The sequence below is a fragment of the Rattus rattus genome, chromosome 6 (assembly GCF_011064425.1).
Source record: "Rattus rattus isolate New Zealand chromosome 6, Rrattus_CSIRO_v1, whole genome shotgun sequence".
Lineage (NCBI taxonomy): Eukaryota > Metazoa > Chordata > Mammalia > Rodentia > Muridae > Rattus > Rattus rattus.
The window spans coordinates 54,170,860-54,193,396 of NC_046159.1; the positions used below are offsets into that span (position 1 = coordinate 54,170,860).

General features: G+C 43.4%; 1 protein-coding gene across 1 annotated transcript in view; it reads left to right on the top strand.

Moving 5' to 3' along the window:
- The window catches only part of Adamts9 (ADAM metallopeptidase with thrombospondin type 1 motif 9), a 171,693-nt gene extending 158,628 nt beyond the window's left edge, over positions 1 to 13,065 (top strand). The window contains exons 39-40 of the mRNA XM_032906059.1: positions 7,939 to 8,033; positions 11,160 to 13,065. Of these exons, the coding sequence (XP_032761950.1) occupies positions 7,939 to 8,028 (90 nt within the window). The 3' untranslated portion in view covers positions 8,029 to 8,033; positions 11,160 to 13,065. The remainder of the gene's footprint in view (positions 1 to 7,938; positions 8,034 to 11,159) is intronic.
- Positions 13,066 to 22,537: the final 9,472 nt, after the last annotated feature.

Sequence of the window (22,537 nt, forward strand, 5' to 3'; positions counted from 1 at the left end):
CTGTTCACAGTTCTGCTGTGGCCCTGCTCACCATCCTCAGGACTGCCTACCTAGTGCTCTTTCAGGGCAAAGAGCTTGAATAGGTCTCCAGGGCCACGGAGCTCAAAGAAAGCCCACTTCTGTGCTTGGGGTTGGTGTTCTGGGGTTCTTCTGCCTTCCGTATATGTCTGGGGAATTTTAAGGCACAGGGAGCCTGCTCTCTGAGTCTGCTATCTACCAGGGATTCCTTGTGCTATGGAAAAGATTGTAAATAAAATAGTTGCTTTATAAAACAATGAAAGTTATATTATGTAGGACAAACAGGCTTTTCCTACCTCTGAATTCTTTTACAACAAGTTAAGAAATGAACATATGTAGGTTGATGTCCTATGCAGGTGAAGACAGACACAAAATAAAATGAGGCCAATCATTGGACGAGAAGAAAAGGAGGCAGGAACAGAGGGTTTAGAAAGGGGATAGAGAACAGAAAGGGAGAAAGAACAAGGAGGCAGATGTAAATGATCCTCGCCATGCATCTCTACATAGATACAGATTGTTATGAATATTTCTTAAGGGATGGATTTCTATAGGCAAATTTGTCTTATCTAGGTGGGCAGTTTATATCCTTATCGATTGGTTGTAAGGTAATTGTGTAGATGTGTTATACATTGAGTATTTAACATATAAATCTGGTCGTTGGGTTACAGTTTGTGGAGTAAGGATTTCACTGGGTTATTGGGAGTGTGAGCACAGTTCATGACAGAAAGCCATGCTATGTTATAGAATGTTTGGGGCTAGCGTGGCGTGGGGTCACTCTAGCACAACCTGCAGATCGAGATGTGTGTGTCAGATGTGGTAACAACCCTCCAAGGGGACAGTGTGTGAAAGTGACTGACAGAGAAACAGGTAGAGCATGTGGATCCTCGTGGAGTGGGAACTCACAGGAACCCTTTCTGGCACTTTATTAATTTTACCACAACAAACATATGTGTTTGCACGTGTGTGTACCCAGTATAGTAGAATCTCATGTATGTGCCTGTACTGCTCTCCAACTTGTGAAAACCCAGCAAGTACCCAGACCTATAAAGTGGAATTCCATAGGTTCACATGCATGTACATTTTATTGCACATTTCTTTCTTTTTTTTTTTCCCGGAGCTGAGGACTGAACCCAGGGCCTTGCACTTGCTAGGCAAGCGCTCTACCACTGAGCTAAATCCCCAACCCCAGTCTGCACATTTCTATAGTAAGCGGACAGTGTTTATACATACATAGATGTATGTCCATAGTTGTCTGAGGACTGTATTGGGGAAAATTATGTGTTATATGTTTTTTACAAAGTTTCAGAAAAAGTCAATTTTGTGTGTCCTCTTAACCCTAGCATTTCATTTTAGGTCCTAAAACTATGTCTCTGTTAATATCGTTATGGATTTTCTTACCAAAATCTTGCCTCTTACCCCTTCCACTAAAGACAGGAGAATGAACATGCTTCCACCAAGGATAAGCCCCTCCCTAAATCACAGGCATCAGCTTCCCTGAATCCTGTCCACCGGGAAAAATTAAAGGCTTGGTGAAAACTGGGAATACAAACTATGTCTAATAGGGGTGTGAGTCATTCAGTTAATTTATATGCAATAGTTGGGGCTATTATTAACAAACTATTTTTTAAAGAGAATTCGCCTGTAATAAAGAAATAAAAGCCAGTTTCGTTCCACACCAGTGAGGGCTTCTGGGTCCCTTTCCTTCTGAAAGAAGCTGTCTCCATGGCAGCCATGTTTTTCTCACTGTGAAGTTTTTTGCTTTTGAATTTGGAGGCTGTCAGGATGCCGACATGCTAGGACCATCTTCAACGTCATTTGAGGACAGTGCCATCACGGGCAGTAAGAGGTTAGCCGTACTTTTTCTGTTTTGCCTAAATTAGCAGAGTTTCGGTGGAGGACATAGTACAACTACTGTAAAGCCAATATCAACTTTACCTTATTTTCAACTTATGACTACAAGGCCTTTTCTCATTTGATGAAAAGAGGCCATTATAGATGTCCTCAGAGAGTGGCTTTGTAAGGACAGAGAAATATAGTCACCACAGTGCAGAGTTCAATTCCCAGAATTCACATAAAATGGCTGTCTAGACATAGCAGCACCTACGTGCAACCCCAGTGCTGAGATGGGCAGATCCCTCAGCCTCACTGGTCCGCCAGTCTAGCCTATGTGGTGAGTGGTAGGTCAGTAAAAGACCCTGTTTCAGCAAGTATAGAACGACACCACGCCGTGGCCCCAGGTCCCACACATACTCACAAACCAAGTGTGCTTACCAACACACACAGATACACGCACAAAGGCCTTCATGATGATGACAGCTAACACTTGTGAAGTCCGCAGGTTAGGCTGAGTCCTATGCCAGGTGGCTAATGCGTGTTCTTTCACTACAGCAAAGAATGAGGAAAGACTTGTTTGCCCATTTTACAGATGCTCCAGGAAACTGAGGCCTCCTGGACTTAATTAAAGCCAACTCCAACCTCGGCAACCAAACCAAACCAAAACGTCTGTAAAGAGGCTGCGTCCGCTGCAGACCTGTGCGCCAGAGCCTCTCCCCTGCTGGATGAGGAAAGTTTGAGCTTAGATTAGCTTTGATGATGCTGAAGATGGTCCTAGCATGTCAGCATCCTGTGTTCTGCTTACAGCTCCCGACTGGAGAACCAGGTGGTCCAACATCTGCCTCCAGGCCGAGCTCAGCACTCAGGAGATGATGTTGGGACTCATTCTCATACCAGTCACTCCCACAATCAAATGCATGAAAAATGTTAAGGTGGAGAAGACATTTTGTTCTCTCCTTTTATTGTTAAATTGGCACTGCTTTTCTTTCTCATTCTCTCTTCTGGGTGGGTGGGGGGGGGAAACCCTGAGGTTACCCAATGCCATTGTTTGCAAGAGACATCACAAGTGGGCTGTAGGAACCATTTCTTCATGACCCTTGACCAGTTCTGGGGATGAAGCCCAAAGATATGAGGTGTACGTGTGTTCAACTCATTCACAGTTGTGGAGAAAGTACAGTCTTGTCCAAGGAGGCTGCGGGGCAGGGCTTAGGTAGCACAGTCCATACAGAGAGCAGAGTATAGCGCTACATTGCAGAAGAGGATATTTTCAAAGTGTGAAAAAGCATCAGGGAAATGAATTAGCAAGACATTTACAGCTCAAAAGGAAATCCAGCTTTGTTTCTCCAACTATTCATCTCATCCATTTAATAAATGTGTGGTTAGGATCACTATTGGCCTTGCACAGTCCTTGGTCCTAGATGCTTCCAAATTAGCAAGATAGCACTTGTACACCATGGGGCTTACATTCTAGCATGAAACGGGATGCTAAAGAGCACGATCCAGTTGTGGGGAGCCAGCTGCAGATAACAGCCAGTTATGTCCCAGTGGAGGCTGCCCTTGAACTGAGTTACGGCACATTTACCGGGCGTTACCAGGCTGGGCAGCACATACAGGAAAGAACAAACGAGCATGTCAGCCAAGGCAGAATGGCATATGCAAAGGTCCTGTGGAGGAAGGCTCCCGTCATGTCAGAGGTGCAATCCAAAGAAATGCAGGTGTGGAAAAGACTGGCAGGAGACAAGTGTGCCAGGGCGGCCCAGTGTGGACGGTGTGGGGCTAGACTAGGGATCAGCAGCCCTATTCAGGGAAAGGGCCAGATAGAAAAGATTTGGGGTTTTTGTTGTTGCTGTTGCTGTTGCTGTTGCTGTTGCTGCTGTTGTTGTTGTTGTTATTGATGATGATGATGATGATGATGATGATGATGATGATGATGATGATGGGTTTGGGGGTTTTCGATTGGCTTTGCTTTTTTGCCAAATGGCAGGATTAGTTATATATATGTAATATGTGTGTGTACATATCAAGAGATTACAGACACTCTCAAAACTGTTGTCATGTGGGCTGGAGAGATGGCTCAATGGTTAAAAGCACTTAATTGTTCTTCCAGTGTAACCAGGTTCATTCCTAGAATCCCCATTCCAGTCCCAGGATGATCTAATGCCCTCTTCTGGCCTGCGCGCACACGCACACGCACGTACACACACACACGAGCACGCGTGCGCGCGCACACACACACACACACACACAAGTAAACCTTTTTTTTTTCCCTTAAATGTTACTGTTGAATTCTTTTTTTGTTTTTATTAACTTGAATATTTCTATATACATTTGAAAGGTTATTCCTTTCCGGTTTCCGGGCAAACATCCCCTCCCCCTCCCTTCCTTATGGGTGTTCCTCCCACCCTCCCCATTGCCGCCTCCCCCCAACAGTCTAGTTCACTGGGGTTCAGTCTTAGCAGGACCCAGGGCTTCCCCTTCCACTGGTGCTCTTACTAGGATATTCATTGCTACCTATAAGGTCAGAGTCCAGGGTCAGTCCATGTATAGTCTTTAGGTAGTGGCTTAGTCCCTGGAAGCTCTGGTTGCTTGGTTACTGTTGAATTCTAAAGATAACTGGGTAACATTTTCAACCCAAATCTACCAAAGCTATAACGGAATATTGGAGAAGAAAAATATTTTGTCTCACTGGTGGTTTCTCTTATTAAAATTTATGGTAACCATTTGTCTGTTAATGCTGATGGGAAGGAGATCTTACGTTTTGTGTTGGTAAATGCCTTTTTACGTAGACAGCCATTGCCAAACTCTGCTATCTCTTCACAACTTTACAACTTTAATCAAGTGTGCTCATGTCTGCCAGGCATTTGTAAAATTTTACTAGAGTTTTCTTCTGGTGCTTGCTTGTTTACAAAGTTTATTGTTTTGTTTGTGAGCGCCTGCCTGACTGCATGAGCTTGACTTTCCAGATGTGTGCGTGCAGGAGCTCAAGGAGGCTAGAACACCTCGGACTCCTTGAGGCTGGAGTTAGAGCCAGTGTGAGCTGCCTGCTGTGGGTGCCGGAGAGCAATGAGCATTCGTAACTGCTGAGCCATCTCTCCTGCACCCCGATACCTGCTCTTCCATTAATCATTCGCAACCGAAAGTGATATGGAAGCGTCTTGTTAAATGGCCTGGTTAAGTGGCTTTTGAAATATGAAAATGATGTCCTCCACACATCACAGTGCGGGTCACACTATTGCCTTTGCAGTTTGTGCTCAGGATACATAATCACTGCCAGTGTGTACGGAATAGAGATGGATCTCTTAGTCTTAACTTGTGATGTCCCAGGAAGAGCATTTAAAACACTTAACATTGCTCGTTATTCAAACAGTATTACTTTGACATAGTGTAAGGTTGTCTATAAGGATCATCTCCCTCAGTTATAGGCTAATTTTCTATGGATAGCAAAGTTAACTTTCAAAGCCACTGAGGGTTCAGTTGTAGTGACCCAGATTTTATTCTCATCTATGACCTCAAAAATGTATTCAAAATATTGGCTGCTGTTCAGCTCTTAGCACTTACAATAGGACAAGTCAAGGGTTTGGACTCTAGGTCTCACCACAACTAATCCTAAAACTGTGGGTGGCTGAAGGGAAGGGAGAAAATGAGCTGAGTACCACTGTTCATCTCCCTCCCTGCTTTCTGACTGGGCCATCCAGTGTCTGCCTCGCCCTTTCGGGTAGCCTGCCACACTGCACACTCACACTAGGCTGGACGGGAGGGAGGGAGCTTAGCTGGGATGGTTGGGTGCAGACAGGATCCATGAGCAGCTTCGGAGAACTAGTTCAGTTTATTGAGGGAAACAAAGACTATTTAAACCTTTGGGGGTGTGTAGGGGATATCATATCAGGATGAGTGCGCGTCATTGGCTGGAGCTAGTCGCTGGGGATGCCTCATTTGCATAAGAAAGAATTCCGGGTGCTGCAGGACGGGACTTTGTAGGGGGAAAGGAAGTTTAGCCTGGCTACTGGCTATGTGACCTCCTCTGGTAAGGCAAGGGTAGGAGGCACAGGGCTGTGTCCATCAGGACGTGCTGGCCCACGGCAGGGGTGAGAAGGTGGTGCAGGATGTGAGGGTGCGGAGGTGAGGGTGCGGAGGTGGGGAAGCGATCCTACTGCGGATCTCAGGATGAGATTTTCGGGGTTTGGACGTGCCTCAGCCTCACTCCTGCTCCAGGTCTTCTCCTGGTCCCAGAGGTCCCTGGTCCCACACCCTTCGCCCTGCTGCCTCACTCCCCTCCTGCCGTATGTTTTCCCACATGACAGTCTGTACTCTCAAACGGAGTCCTCAATAAACCCTGCCTTCTCTCTTGAGTTGCTTCGATTGGGTTCGTGTGGATGAGAAAAGTTACCGAAATCTCCAGGGAGTCTCTCGGTCCCTCTGCTCTGGTTCTTTCTCCACATCTTGGAGATCTTTGAATCCAAGTCTGCTCCTCAGAGACAGTGCACACACATTTATCCTAGTCATTGTACAGTGAGTATTGTCTCCTTGAATAAACAGCAAGGTCTTTTGACTCATCAGAAGCCAAAAAATACCTACACAAAGCGACCTCCCTTGCCCCTCACTGACTAATGGTCTCACTCCCGTTCTCAGGCACTTTAGAGAACCCCTTCTTCTTGCCAAGAGCTGATTTTCTTAAGCTGGTTTGCTTCCCCTGCATATGCTAATTCAGTTCTTGCTGTTAAGTAAAATATAATTAACTCAGCCGGCAAATTATTTTTCTTATTTTGCTAAGAACTGAGGCACACGGAATGCACCTATTCCCACTTTTTGGTTTTGTGAGCAAACTACATTGTGTTGATATTCTATCTTAAATTTTCCACACTTTGATGGCAGCTTTCTCGTAAGTTGGAAATACTGTGACAAGTGCTTAGGGTGGGGATGTCAGTGTCTGGTTTTTTTTCCCCCTTTAAGCACACTTGTAATGCTGTTGTGCAATAAACACAATAATTTGTTGCCTAAAATTAATTAATCGCAGAACACTCCACATCCCCCTGTATCTTAAAAGCAGGACATTTAAAACCCACTGCCCTCATCTTTTTATTTTCTTGATGTATCATGGTCCGATGGGCTTGATCATGTATTAGTGATTCGTCCCAATGATGTGACAAAATGTCTAATAAAAACAATTGAAAAAAAAGAAGGATTTATTCTGGCTGTCTGAGGGTACACTGTCCATCTTTGTGAGGAAGGCGTGGCGATAGAAGCAGGAAGTGATACAGCCATCACATTGCACCCACAGCCGGAAAACGAAAGATGAATGGGGAAACGCATGCTTTCGTGATTCTTCCCCACGCTGACTCAGCCTGAGCTCTGAGCCCGTATTTTAGACTGGTGTTCCCTCCTCTGAGACATATCCAGAAGTGCATTTCTAGGTGATTCTAAATCCAGACAAGGCGACAATGAAGATTTACCATCACCACTGCAGTAAGAAAATAATGAAAACGCTGTGATCTAGCAATGCACCTCACATCTGTCACACAGCCGAGTTAGGGCTGCGCTGCTGGATTCATGGTGTATTGAGCAGTAGCTTGGAGCTACAAACTACCCATTCCTCTTAGTACACCATGAAAGCAGCTACAGGCTTTAGAGACATGAGTGATGCTGGCTGTGCCAAAATTTGAATCGTGTACAATTTTTAGGTGTCAAGATACACTTATCATAGTTTTTCTCAACTCTGTAGAAAGGCAAAACTAACCAGGCATGGAGGCGTATACTTATAATAAACTAACCAGGCATGGAGATGTATACCTATAATTCCATACCCAGGAGGCTGAAGCAAGCCTGGATATATAGCAAGACCCTTGCTTCGTATCAGACAAATTAAAATGCAAATGCCACTCTAGCTTTTAGGACATTCGGAAACAGGCGATAGCCTGGATTTGACCCTGTGAGCCTAGTCTGCTGACCTATGCAATTAGACCATTATGAGTGTGTTGAGTTTCATTTCAGTACTTACTATGGGTGCAGGAATTACTTTCCGTCAAAACCGCCACAAGTCCCCAAAACAGTAACCTCACACATTGTCTAAGAGGACACATGTTTTTGCAGGATGGTACCCGAGTCGTAGGGAAATGCGGCGGTTACTGTGGGAAGTGTACGCCATCCTCCGGCACTGGCCTGGAGGTGCGAGTTTCATAACTAAGGTAAGATCTCCCTACCCCCTGACCTCTTTCATTTTAATCTATAGCCTAGTGATAAACAGATGTGGGTAAGCAACCTTTCCCCCTAACAGAGCACCGTGAAGCTGACCCAGTAAGACATTCTTGCTTGTCTGTCTTTCTGTGTCTGAGGCCATCTGTCCCTCACCCCTGAACCCAAGGTCCCCAGGCCTCGTACACTAAGTTTCTCTTCATTGCCTGCTGAAAATGATTCTTTCTGTGCGTCTCACCTCCAGGAGTCTTACTTCCTAAGGTCTCTGGTAGATCCAGGAATCTATGTTTTAAATATTGGAAATTGTGAAGTAGGGGCTGAGATATATAATATCTCTGGATATAATATATATCCTGGAATATGTATAATATATAGTAATTTTTACTTTTATGAAAATAAAATATACATAGTATGTTATATATAATAATATCAGGGATATAATAATCACAGTGGTGCTGATGTTTGTTGAGCTTTCACTGCACCAGCAATTTACGGGAATCGTTTTCAGTGACTCCTCACAGGCGGTCATGAGGTAGAGAGCTCTTGTCCTTATTTTGCAGTAGAGGAAGCAGAGGCCACAACCATTAAGTAGCCTTCTAAGGTCACAGTGAATTCCCTTGTAGACTCCAGTGATTCCTCACACCATGAACTGTGCTCTCAATCACTGAAGTGTCACAGATGTGCCGCTCACAGCAGGGCCAGTGTCATCTGAGATCTTGTTATCCATGCAGATCTTAGACCCTCTCTGCCCACAGTGAAAACTGAGTCTTTATTCTATCCAAGTCCCTAGGAGACGAATTCGTATGCCAGCAAGTGCTCCCTCTGCTGGACAGAGATGAAACAGGTCACTTTTCATTATCCTGGTGCCTTCAACTGCATGACACGGAAGTTCAACCGACTTGTGTGGCCTTCTAACACCTTCCCTATACTGTCCAGTGGTCCCTTCAGTTCCTCCAATAGCCCATTCATGCTCTGACACACGAGTTACTACTGGACAAGTGCTTCAGTAAACATCAGTGTTAAAAATTATTCTTTTAATTTTTTAAAACAGGCTCTTGCTTATTAGCCCAACCTAGGCTCACACTTGGAACTCTGATGCCTCTGTCTCCCAAGTGCCGGGATTTTGTTTGCACACAGTTGCACGCCACCACACGTAGGCAAAATTGCCATCTAAAATTAGTATTGTTTGTGTTGCAAAAGGCAAAGACGAATTGTTAAATAACGGGGACGCTCACATGGTGTGTTCCCTTCAGTATCGTTCTCCATTGGTCAGCAGTGAGCCCTCGTGGTGCTTCTCCCTCAACACGCTACCTTTCCCATACCTAGGTCTCGCTATGATTACATCATCGTTAGAGCTCCTGATTAAACCAAATGCCTTCCACAACCATTCTGGAAAGTAACTCTCCCAGGGCTGAAGAAATGGCTCAGTAGATAAGAGTACCTACCACTGGCTGTTTTTCCAGAGGATCTAGGTTCGATTCCCACCACCCATATGGCAGATCAGAACCATCTGTAACTCCAGTTCCAAGACTTGATACTTTCTTCTGGCTACCCAGGGCACCAAGCAAACACATGGCACATACATATACCATCAGGCAAAGCACCCATATACAAAATAGATATTAAAACAAACAAGCAAGCAAAAGACCTCTCCTTGTGTCTGGTTGGATCACTGGGTCAGTTCTGAAGCAATTAGCATCTGGTGGCCTGAGATCTCGTGCATACAGAGACAAGTGACTGACAGCTGCATTTAGAAGAGAGTCAGTTCTAAAAGAGCAAGGGGAGGTTTGACTTGGGACTATAGCTTAGTGGTAAGGCACTTTACCATCATGAACAAGGCACTGGGTTTGACCCTTAGAACCAAAACAATGAACAAAACAATAATGAGTAAGTTCCAGGACAGCCTGGGCTAGAGAATAAAACACATACATACAACACACACCACAAACACACCATATCATACACACACACACACACACACACACACACAACACATACACACCACATCATACACACCACATCATACAGACACACACCACATACACACCACATCATACAGACACACAACACATACATACCACATCATACACACACACACAACACATACACACCACATCATTCAGACACACAACACATACACACCACATCATACACACACACACACAACACATACACACCACATCACACACCACATCACACACCACATCACACACCACATACACACCACATCATACACACACCACATATACACACAACACATACACACCACATCATACACACACACATACACACACACCATATACACACCAATCATACACATACACACACATACACACACACATACACACATACCACACACATATACATCACACATATACACACCACACACACACACCATATATATACCACATCATACACACATACACACATTCACAATCACAGTGGTTGAGGAAAGACTTGACATCTAAAAAGAGAAGATGGGGCGCAGTATGCAAAACTCAGCATATATACTCCAGAGACCCCATTTTTGTATGCATTCTATATCTTCTTGTGTCTGTCATGTGTCATAAAATATGAGTGCATGCATACAAAAGTTACATGTATGTAAGAAGGCTAGAAGGAGATGTACTAGCATGTACTAGATGAGATTTCTAGGCATGGACTCTTCTCTTTCATTGTTTTGTAATTACTCTTGTTAAATTACATTCGTATATTTATGTGTGTATGGATTGGGGTATGGATCTGAGACCAACTCACTGGAGTCAGTTCTCACCTTCCGCAGGTATCTCTCCCTCGATCTCCATGCCTGCCTCTCTCTCTCTCTCTCTCTCTCTCTCTCTCTCTCTCTCTCTCTCTCTCTCCCCCGTGGTACTGGAGGTCAAACCCAGGACTTCACACCACTGGACAGGCAACTCTGCCACTGAGCTACATCCCCAACCCACTTCTGTAGTGCTTATAGTTGATAGATAGACAGACAGACAGACAAAGTTCACTTTCCAACCTAGAGAATATTCTAAGTGACACTGTGTACTTCTGCACATGGAAGGGCAGGGTTTCCCTATTCTTGACTCTCAGCTTTTGATGTGGAAGGTTTGTAACTTCTGGTTTGTTTGTTTCAGGGGCTCTGAAGAGGAAGCCGTATGAGATGGATGAAGGATAGTAATTCAATACCTCCACCTTAAATTTGGGTGCATCTGTGTGAGTGTGTGTGGATCTATCTGTGTGTGTGTGTGTGAATGTGTGTGTATATGTGTGTACATATGCATATATATAAATATATATATTATATATATATACAGGTTGAGCATCCCTCATCTAAAAATTTAAGCTCTGAAATGCTCCAAATTCCGAAACCCATTGAGGGCCAGGATGAGATCTCAAACTTCATGCCATGAAACTTCGTTTCATACACAGAATTATATTTCTGTCACGCATGTAAAGGCGTATAGGGAACACAAACAAGACGCAGAACCCACATTCTTAGGCATGTATTGCTCTCTTCCTGGCTACCCTATTTCTTAAAACCTATGCTAAAATCTCCTAGTAGACTACAGCTCCATTTAAAAGAAAGAAGCATAAATTAATACCATGTTTAGACGAGCCCCACCCCCAAGAGATCTCATTTTAAATAGGAAAAACATCGCCAAGTCTTCAAAACTTCTGAAACACACACTGATGGTCTCAAGCATTTCAACGAGGGATACTCAACCTGCGGAATCCCCTAATGATGTAAAGTTTAATATTTATGTTTGAAATTATTTATTGCGATGTAATATTTTTGTACGTAAAATGATTTTATTGTGACTGCCCACGCATGATGCTCCCCCTTGCAGTCAGACCGCTGCATTTTACGTACTCTACGTTATATGTAGTATATGACAAAATGCCTTTTCGTTATCACGGTACACTGTTGTTTACCTTTTACCTGGAAATGTGTTTTACTGTTACATTTTGAAAATTGTAATTATTTTTTTAACAACCTAGCTGACATCAAGGTGCTACGTGAGTTGAATAAGGGTATTTTTGGCAATTGTGGGACCGTTTCATTAGCCAATGTGTAAGTTAAGCAACATCACAGGTTCTACCGACTTTTAATCATAGCCTCTGTTCCGTTTCATGTGATCTCTGGGAAGAACTATGCTGCCTTGGTGCTAATATATTATGTTTTTAAAGTAATTGTCAAGAGGAAAAACTGTAAACACTTAACAAAAGGGAGCAAGAGCTAGACAATTCCCAATGGATAAAATCGCTTGCCCCAGTAAGGCCCCCTATTTACGCTTCTTTTTAGACCTGTCTCTTTTTTTATAATAGCTGGACTCTTTTCTTACTTACCGTTGTTGTTGGGAATATGTTCTACTCTGGTCCATGGTGCCTTGGACTCCTTTCAATCACTGGAAGGGTCCACCAATAGCTTCATTACAGAGTAACACTGGGAAAGGAGGCTCTCCTGCTGATTTGTCACGATATCCTCCAAGTTTATGAGCAGCAAGACAAAGGATATACCAGAGGAGCATGGCCGGGCCTTAACACGCCTCTGCATACTCACAGCCTTCAGCACCCCCCGGCATATTTGGAGAATGACAGGAGATCGACCACCTTTTACCTGAAAACTTTGGCCAATGATATGACGTCCCTTGAGGCTGGTAGCCTAATACCCTGCCGGGTTTCCTGTGGTCTTCAGCGTTTGTGTGAAAAACAAACTGGTGTATGAGATGCCCAGGTCTTTCTGATCTTCCAGGAATCCACCTTTTGTTACTCCTTTCAGGAATGAACATGCTGGAGGCAGTGGTCACAGGCATTTTACTTGAGAAAGTCTGCCCAAGCTTTCCAAGACCAAAGAGATTAGGAAAACCCTGACAGTATTCTCCAACTCCACAGAAATGCCAGAGCACTTGGTGTATGAACAAGTGTCATTTTTCTATTGTTAATACATGTGAAACATATTATGAATAAATATTGTGACCACATCCAAACCATAGATGCTTCTCTTGGCTTCTGGACTCTTGATTAAATTTCAAATATGAATCTCTAGGGATATATATCAATATACATTATATAGGTATAGGTATATAAGATTGTATATAAGATGTAATATTATATATTATAACCCCAATATACATATATACATATGTACATATACATATATTGCATGCATATTACACATATTATGTATACATACATGTATAAAATATTATATACATATAATTATAACCTCAATGTATATAAAATATGTATATTGAGGTTACAATATAATTACATTATTTTCCCCATCTCTTTCCAGCCTCCAAGCCCTTCCATATACCCCTCCTTGCTCTCTCAAGTTCATGGCCTCTTTTTTTTTTAATTAATTGTTACATATATAAATGTAACTTGCTCAGTCTGTATAATGTTACTTGTATGTTTGTCTTCAGGGCTGATCTTCTGGCCCTGGATAACCACCTAAGGCTAAGGTTCTGTGGTCTTTCCCCATCCACTTAGCCATGTCTGTTTTGTCCTTCTTCTGTTCATGTTTAGGTCGTCATGCTAATGAGATTCTTAGGAGGGTAGCTTTTGATACTCCTAGGAGACAGCTGATAAGCTCTCTGGTTCTCTGGCTCCTACAATCGTTCGTCCCTCTTCTATAATGTCCCCTGAGCCTTACCTGTGGGAATTGTTTTGTGGAAGTATACGCTGGGACTGGGATCCACAACTGTACATTTTTGGTTGCCTGTGATTATCTGTAAAGGCATCAATCTGTTGCAAAGAAGAGTTTGCTTGATGAATGAGGACTACACTCATCTTTGGGTGTAAGGACAGATATTTAGAATATGATTATGTTGAATTAGTGAAGTGATGGCTGTGGCTTCTCCTCCAGAATTCATGACTTCCCTAGCCCTGGGTTCTAGATATGGTTCTCCCTTGTTGAACAGGTCTCAAGCTCACTTAGAGAGCTCTTGCTAACCACCAAGGTATGCACTCCACTGCTGCATCCTTAGGGTTATGGCGCCATGCTGGTCATTGTTAAGGTTTACAGGCACTGTCGCTGGATAGGACTGCTGATCGCTTCCCTCCTTTGGAAGCTTGCACAGTGCCTTCTGGTACCTGAGCTAGTGCTCAGGAAGGAGGCATTCGGGTCAGCTCCAGCCGAGGAGCCACTGAGCCTCGTGCCTGAAGACACCTGTGCATGGTGACTTCAGCTATCACCTTCCACTTCTATGGGGCAACCATGGGCAATAGCAATAGTTTGTAATGTTTGGAGAGTCTCTTGGACAACCCTTTTCTATGATTCAAAAGAGAGCTTCTCTTTTGTAAACTATATGTGCATGTTTATACATAAGGCTTTGTGAGGTATAGTGGTTATTTGGGTAGATAGCTAATAATATGATTCCTTATGGCCTTTCAGACAGCCTTACTGTCTTACCTTCCTTCTTCTGTAGTTATCTTCCTCCCTTCCCCATTGGATCCCCCATTTTTCTCATTTCCTGTATCCTACTGCTACTGTTCCCCTTTCTGTTGCCCCCCTGTCCATCTTACCCTGGCAATGCTCTCTCTCTCTCTCCTCCCTCTCTCTCTCTCTCTCTCTCTCCTCCTCCTCCCTCCCTCCTCCCTCTCTCTCTCTCTCTCTCTCTCTCTCTCTCCCTCTCCTCTCTCTCTCCTCTCTCCCCTCTCCTCTCCTCTCTTTCTCTCTCTCCTGCTGTTTCTGCTGTTACCACAGGATATGTACTCACAGCTGAAATTTTGGAGCTAGGAGCCTCTGATGAGAGAGAACATGTGATATTTCTCTGGGTTACCTCATTCAATAAGATATTTTCTAGTCCTTCCAATTACTTGCAAAGTTTGTGATTTCACTTCTCTTTACAGCTGAATGGCACCATGTTCTCATCATCTGTTGGTTGAGGGCATGTAAGTAGTTTCCATTTCTAGCTACTGTGACTAGAACAGCAACGAACAGGGCTAAGCAAGTATACATCGAGTAGAGTATTGAGTCCTTTGGGCATATACCAAGGAGTGGAATAGGCTAGGTCACATTGTAAATTTATATTTAGTTTTTTTCCCAGAAGTCTACACACTGATTTCCATAGTAGTTGTACCAGTTTGCAACCCCAACAATAGTGAATAAGGGTTCCCCTTTCCCCATATCCATATTGTTGTAAAATTATTGTTTTAAAAAAAAGGGTTGTCTTCTATCCCACACTAGATCTGGCACCATAGCACCCCAAGATATCTGGTAGATATCTTCATCTCAGTCAGCAAAGCCTCTCACCTTTGTTCCATCCTATATCACACTGCCAAAGGCCCCTCCCTGGGCCTGGCAGCAATCCCTCCACCCATCCAGTTCCCAAGGCAGGCTGCCACCATGCCAGAAACACATATCTTAATTCTATGGTGGCCCAGTGTCCCCTTCAGCCACATACTCTCTTAAACTCAAATCACCAAATGAAAGAAAACACAACACAATAACCTCTGATCCAATTGATAAGATATAATTGCCCACTGAAACATACAAAGCCCTATACACATCCACCCCTTAAGAATATTCATAATATCCTGTAAATACACAGAGTGGAATCTTAACATCAGCTTTCATGTTCTCCCTGGGGCTTCCTCTGCCTCCCTTTCAGTCTCCTCCTCTCTCTAAAACTTTACTCCCGCCCATCCTTCCTTCTTGTCCAATGGCAGGCCTCGTTTTATCTTGTCCTGCCTTCACCTGTGTAATGACATCATCCCACATATCCACACCAGTGTTTGTTGCTAGTTGCCATTCTGATAGGGATAATATAAAAACCTCAAGGTTATTTTAATTTTCATTTTCCAAATTGCTAAGGACGAAGAACGTTTTTTCTGTTCTTTTGAGAACTCTGTTCAGGTTCTAGGCCCTTTTTTTAAATGGGTCATCATTGGTTTTGAAAGACCACCGGGGTGGGGAAGACCCCCACTCAAATCTCAAGACGACGCAACCCCCCAAGAACTCACGAGAAACCGGTCTTGATGTAATAAACAAGAGTTGTATTTGAGGAACCAGAGCTCTGGGGATGACACGTATCTCACACAGGAGACAGAGGAGTCGACCCCGAGCCCAATTAGGGGAAGGGATTTATAGGGAAAATTACATAGGTAGTTGGCAACAGTTACACAGCGCAATATCATTGGTTTGTAACTTGGGCTCAGTTCAACTCTTGGCCACCCTGCTTCTGGGGCAAGCTGACCCTAATTCTCATTTTTCTCAGGACATGTTATGTTATTCTTTGCTGTGAGGTGCACTTGTCCTCACAGCAAGGTCATTGGGGGATAGTTTAAAATCTTTATTCTTTCAGTTTGAGTTTCTGTTTTGTCTTGAATTTTGTTTTTTGATGTTTCTTATTATTATTGGGGGGTGAGGTTCTTTATATAGTCTGGATATTAATCCTTTGTCCAATGCATATCTGGCAGGTGCTCTTCCCTTCTGTGGGCTTCCTCTCCACCCAGTTAACTACTTCTTTTGTGGCCTGTGACCAGTGTGCTATGGTGTCTTCAGCAATAGCCCCTTACCATCAAGTTCTGGTGGGCAATCATAAACTATAAAATGCCTGTGTTGTTTTAGGGGTGTCCGTGACACCTCTGAGAAACAAGAAAGTGGAAGTATCCCATACCTGGCAGTGGGCTTTTATTTAGCAACTTCTAGATTGAACATAACTCTCAATTAAATGTTTGTATATGAATTTATGTGTGAATTAGATTTCCATGTGGCTTTTCAAATACCCTTAGAGTTAGCTATCGTGACCCTCAACCCACTTCTCTGCTCTACCCTGCCATCCCTCTTCCTAGGTAAGCCTTCCTCCTCACCATTCCACATTTCCCTTCAATTCTCTCAGCTCCCTTGAGAGCTTTCTTCTACTTCCCTGCTAACTGTCCCTTTCGAGTTTCCCTGATTCTGTCAGTACCTCAAATTAAATGCATGATTCTAAAGATTCAGTGAGCTGCACATGAAGGAGAATACATGACAATTGTCTTCCAGGTCCGGGTTGCTTCACTCAATATAATGGTGTCTACCTTTGTCTATAATTTTGTTTTCCTTTACAGCTGAATAAAATGCCATCGTACCACATTTTCATCAGGGGATGGGCATCTGGGCTGTTTCTATGTCCTACCTGTTGTGAATAGAGCAGCTATGAACACGGATGATCGCGTCTTCATGATAAGCAGCCCTTTGGGTATATGCCCAGGATAGGTAGAATCATGTCAACGGGTAGATCTAGTTTTAGTTTTCTGAGGAACCATCACACTGATTTCCACCAGCTGGTAACTGCACCAATTTTCGGTACTACAGTGCACAGGGGTCTCCATGACTACCTATCGTCAGTACTTAGAGCCTTTTGTTTTCTTAACTTGGCCATTCTGACAGGGGGTGGGTAGATGAAATATCGAAGTAGTTTAAATGTGGACTTCCCCGATGGCCAAAAAATGGTGAATACCTTTAAAAATGTTTCCTAGCCATCTGTACTTTTTCTGAAAATTTTCTCTTCTGTTACATCTCCCACTTTTTAAAAAAAAAAAAAAATGAGTTTCACTACATACCCCTAGCAAGCCAGGAAGTCAATTTGCAGCTCAGGCTGACCTCAAACTCATGTAGATACCCCTGTGTCTGCCACCTGAGCGCTGAGGTTAAAGGCTTTTTCTGTGACGCCTACCCCCATAGCCCGCTGTTTCATTGGGTTGTTCGTTTGTTTTTTAGTTTCTTGTGTATCAGAGACACTAACAGCCAGCTGAACACATGCAGATCCCCACTCTGCAGACTGAACCCTCAGTTGACTGAAAGTTCCCTTTGCAGGAAGGAAGCAGTTTTAATTTTAGGAAGCTCTGCTTAGTGATCGTTGTCGTATTTCCCGAGCAACTGGAGTCTCATTCAGAAAGTATATATCCTGAAGTGTGCTCAACCTGTTCTGTCATATATGCATAGGTACAGGGCCTTCCATTAGAACATGGACAACCTACCACAAACCATAACCTAAAGAAAACTGACTTACCACCCCCCAAAAAAAAAAAAAAAAAAACCAACTGTTAATGGATCCTGAGCTACTGTGTTGGGAAACCATGAGTGCCTGCCCCTCCACAAACAAACACCAAACAAAAACATGGAGTTAAATGTCAGCCTAAATCAAATGGACCTAATAGATACCCACAGCACATCTCACCCCAAAACTAAAATATATACGTTCTTCTCAGCAACTTACGGAACGTCCTCCAAAATTGACCACCCATTAAGACACAAAGCAAGTCTCCACATTGAAGTGTTAACTGTGTTAATCTTATGCAGGTCTTGTGCAGGCAACCACAGGCAGTATGAATTCATCAGTGTTGTAGTCCTGCCGTGTGCAGAAGACACTGTTCCACTCCAATCCGTCCCAAGTTCTGACTCAATTTTTCTTTTTTTTTTTTACATTGTATTTATTTTATTTATATTATTACACTGGTAGTATCTTCAGAGGGTTTCAGATCCCACTATAGATGGTTGTGAGCCACCCTGTGGTGGCTGGGAGTTGAATTCAAGACCTCTGGAAGAGCAGTCAGTGCTTTTAACCACTGAGCCATCTTGGTGGCTGAGCCAGGCTGACTCCATGACAAGTTGCAAACTAGCAGTTTAGGAGACCAGGCCTGAGTTCATATTTCCCAGAACTGGGAGAGTCAGTTACGGGAACAACTGCAGGCTTATGTCAAGAGGTACTGGTCCCCAGCTTGCAAAAGGACAGTTAGCTAAGGTTGTGGCCAAGAGGTCTAGAGCTACCTTTCCTTGTCATAAAGCAAGAATAATTAGTCTGAATCATAGCATCACCCAGACTCCCAGAGATAGAGCCCACCAATCAAGGTATAGATCACCCACCCAAAATTCTGCAAGTTGGCTTTATAACTAAATCTGTGAATTCAGTCAGGGTCCTTCCATCCAGATGGAATTGGGCCCCTGCGTGCAGGAATAAAAGTTCTTTGCTTTTGCATGCTATTTGAGTCTGAGGTATCATTCTGAAGGGGGGTGGTTCTGATGATTTGTTTTAATGGGGAATCTGGGAGTACTGACACTGAACATCCTTGTCCTCAATTGGTTCTTGATCAATTAATAAAAATGTCTGTGGCCAATGACTGGTCAAAAAAAAAAAAAAAAAAGAGGTGGGACTTCCAGGTTCCTGTAGGCTAGGAGAGAGGAAGAGATCAAAATACTTGGGAGATATAGGACAGACTCGTAGCTTCAGGGGAGATCTTCCAAAATGTAAGCGGAAAGAGAAAGTGCCCCGAAAATGTGCAGCAAGACCGATGGGCTTCACAGAAGGTAACTGGGCTGAAGGAAGATGGAGAGTGTTGAGCTAGGAGTGAAGTTAATTGAGCAACTAAGCTGAAGACAAATGTAGAGGTGTTGAGCTAGGAGTGAAGGTAAGGGCAAGCTAGCTGCGGAGGGCTTAGAAGAGTCCAGCTACAGAGCCAGTAAGCCAGTTTTAAAAAGAGCTAAGGTGGGTGTGTCTTTTATCTGCAGATCTGAGATAGCTCCTGGGTGGGTGTGTACATGTGACCACGGAGAACACAAAGCGCTGTAGACAAAACTACATGCTACATCATTCTTTAGCAATTCACAGACCCTAACACCCATAAAACGTGCATTTCCTCTGTGAAGCAGGCCTTAAATATAATCAGCAAATGGTTGGCTACTCCAATAACACCCATGCCACTAATGCACCCACAGGCATAGCTTACCAAGCCAGTTGTTATTGCAGCTGAAGATAGACACAGCTGGATACAAATGTTGATGACGTTTTCCCCAAGAAACCTGCATAGCACCTTCTAGTACTGTGAAAACTATCCAATTAGGAAGACAGGCAAGAAAAGGTGGAGATAATAGGAAGGGGCTTCAGTGAGGAGAAGGATGGAAGGTTAGGGAAGGGGCCTGAGAATCACCTAACTGACAGACTCGCCCAGAAGCCTCATGTACACCCCAGAGGACTACCTTTCAAGGCACAGGGGCAGTGTGAGAGATAACTAGCAGTAAAGATATTTAAGGAGACTCTATGGAAATATACTATTTTATAGGACACACACACAATTTAATTAGAGTTAACTTACAATGAGAATGATTTTCCCTTCAACCATAAATTGTCAAACAAACAAATCAAGCAGGATGCTTCCCCTTGACTCATGGCTGTGCTGCAGCTGCCCCCCAACTAATACAGGCTATTGCCATTGATCTCGGTTGCCCACGAGTACTTGATAGTAAGGTTCTAGTGCTAGAGACACCACAATCTTTGGGTACAGGACAGGAAAAATTAAGACAGTACTGGGTCCAGAGACCTTTGAACTTTATAGAATTCTACATTCGTTAATATACTTTCCAGGGCACAGAATTCTTAGAGCTATCAAGGGGTGGTTGAGTGTATGCTAATGTCTTTTGTTGTTTTATCTGACCAAGGCTCTGACAGGGCAGACTTTAGGGACATGGGCAGTTATTAACTACAGAAACTCTCATGGGTATGTGGAGGAAGCAGAGCTTTCATTATTCTGGGTGACCTGCAAGACAACCGTCACTTATTTCTTAGCCTCTTAACAGCAGCTACACAACTTGGAGCCTCCTGGGTCCCATCATACGCAAAGCAAACCACAAGACCTCAGAAGGATCTTTGGGGTTTCCTGAACATACTCAGGCCTACCTGAGAAGGGGCTTGAGAATTGCCCTAACTGACAGACTTCCCCAGAAGCCTTATGCACACTCCAGAGGACCACCTTCCAAGGCACTTTATTCACACACTGTGGTAGGCTGTACAGTATGAGATCTTTCATCCTGTCACTCTGTCCTTTTATCTCTGTTTACAGTTTCGTGCGCAGATGATGTAACTTGTGATATTTTCTTTAATCTTTACCTGTGGAGCCTGGGATATGACTCTTTCACTTCTTCAGAGAGAAAGAACATACATGCACCTATGTCTGTCTTATATATCTATAGATGGTAGGTATAGATATAGTGGGATAGAGATATAATATATATAATACATTTTTAACTTAGGCTATAAGGTTGCTACAAGGGTCAATATACTAATACATTTAAAGCATTTAGAAGATAGCATGGCATGTAGTAACTTCTCAGTATGACTTTAATTCTTTTATTATTAGAAAAGATATGAATGAGCAAATGATGTCTACATATCATCCCTTATTTGATTGGGAGAAGATTATCATGTGGACACTCTTGGCTGCAATTTTAACTTCACCACAGGGCCCAGTGTTGAAAAAGAAAATTGGATTTTCCTGAATATATCCACTAGATTCCATTTGTACATAGTATAGTAGAGTTCTTTCTGGATGTTTTCCAAGAATATGAATGAAGGTTGTAAATCAGAGACTCTTGGGACCAGAAAGATCCTAATAAGGCCTATAAAGCAGGGAAGATGGGAACTGTACCACAGGAATAACTAAAACTATGTTTATGGCTCATGTCTCAGCCTGTGTGAAATATAACAAGACAAACACCATAGACTTGGTGGCTATAAATTACAGAAATGTATTCCTTAGTTCTGGAGACTAGGAATTTGGAGATTAAGATGCCAGGAGATTCTCTTCACTCTAATCCCAGACAACAGAATGGCGAGGGGGGTCTCTCTTCCTTTTACAGGGTCATTAATAGTATTCATAAAGGCTCTGCCCCCAAGACCTAATTACTTTCCAAGAGTCCCAGCTGCGGAGAGCGTCTCTTTGGAGTTGAAGATCTCTATATACAAATTTGCCAGCAGCAGAACAAACATTTTTAAGTGCAGCTGTCCTAGTTAATCTTAACTATCAATTAGACACAGCCTAGTCACGTGAGAGAAGAAGCCTCATTTTAGGGACTGCCTAAAATGGTTGCCGTGTGGACATATCTGTAATAATTATCTTGATTATTAGTTGGTGTAGAAGGCCACCCACTGTGGGTGGCACCATTCCTTAGGCAGGTGGTCCTAGGCTGTATAAAAAATTAGGCAAAGTCTGTACTAGGAAGAGAGCCATGGAGGAAACCAGCAAGTAGTGTTCCTTCATGGTTTCTGGTCCAGGTTCCTGCTCCGACTTCCCTCAGTAATGGATTATAACTCAAAGTGTAGGGTGCAGTGAAACCTTTCTTCTCTTGAGTTGCTTTTGATTGTGGTATTTGTCAGAGGAACACAAAGAAAGAAGAGCAGGAGCCATCCTTTGTTTGGCTGACCAAACAACTGACTAAAGCCAGCTTGAGGAGAGCACTTATTTGGCCTGTAGGTTACGCTCCATCATGAAGGGAAGCCAGGGCAGGAAGGCAAGGCAGGGACTGAAACAGAGACCGTGAAAGTGTGTTGTTTCCTGGCTTGCTCAGCTCTCACTTTTAGACTGCCCAGGAGTTACAAGTCCTCTCGCATCATTGATAAAGAAAATGGCCCACAGACATGTCCAAAATGCTAGTCGGATTGACAGAGGCAATTTCCAAAATTAAGACTCCCTCTTCCCAGGTGACTCTGGCTTGTGTCAAGCCAACAAACCCAACACGACAGTAGATTTTATG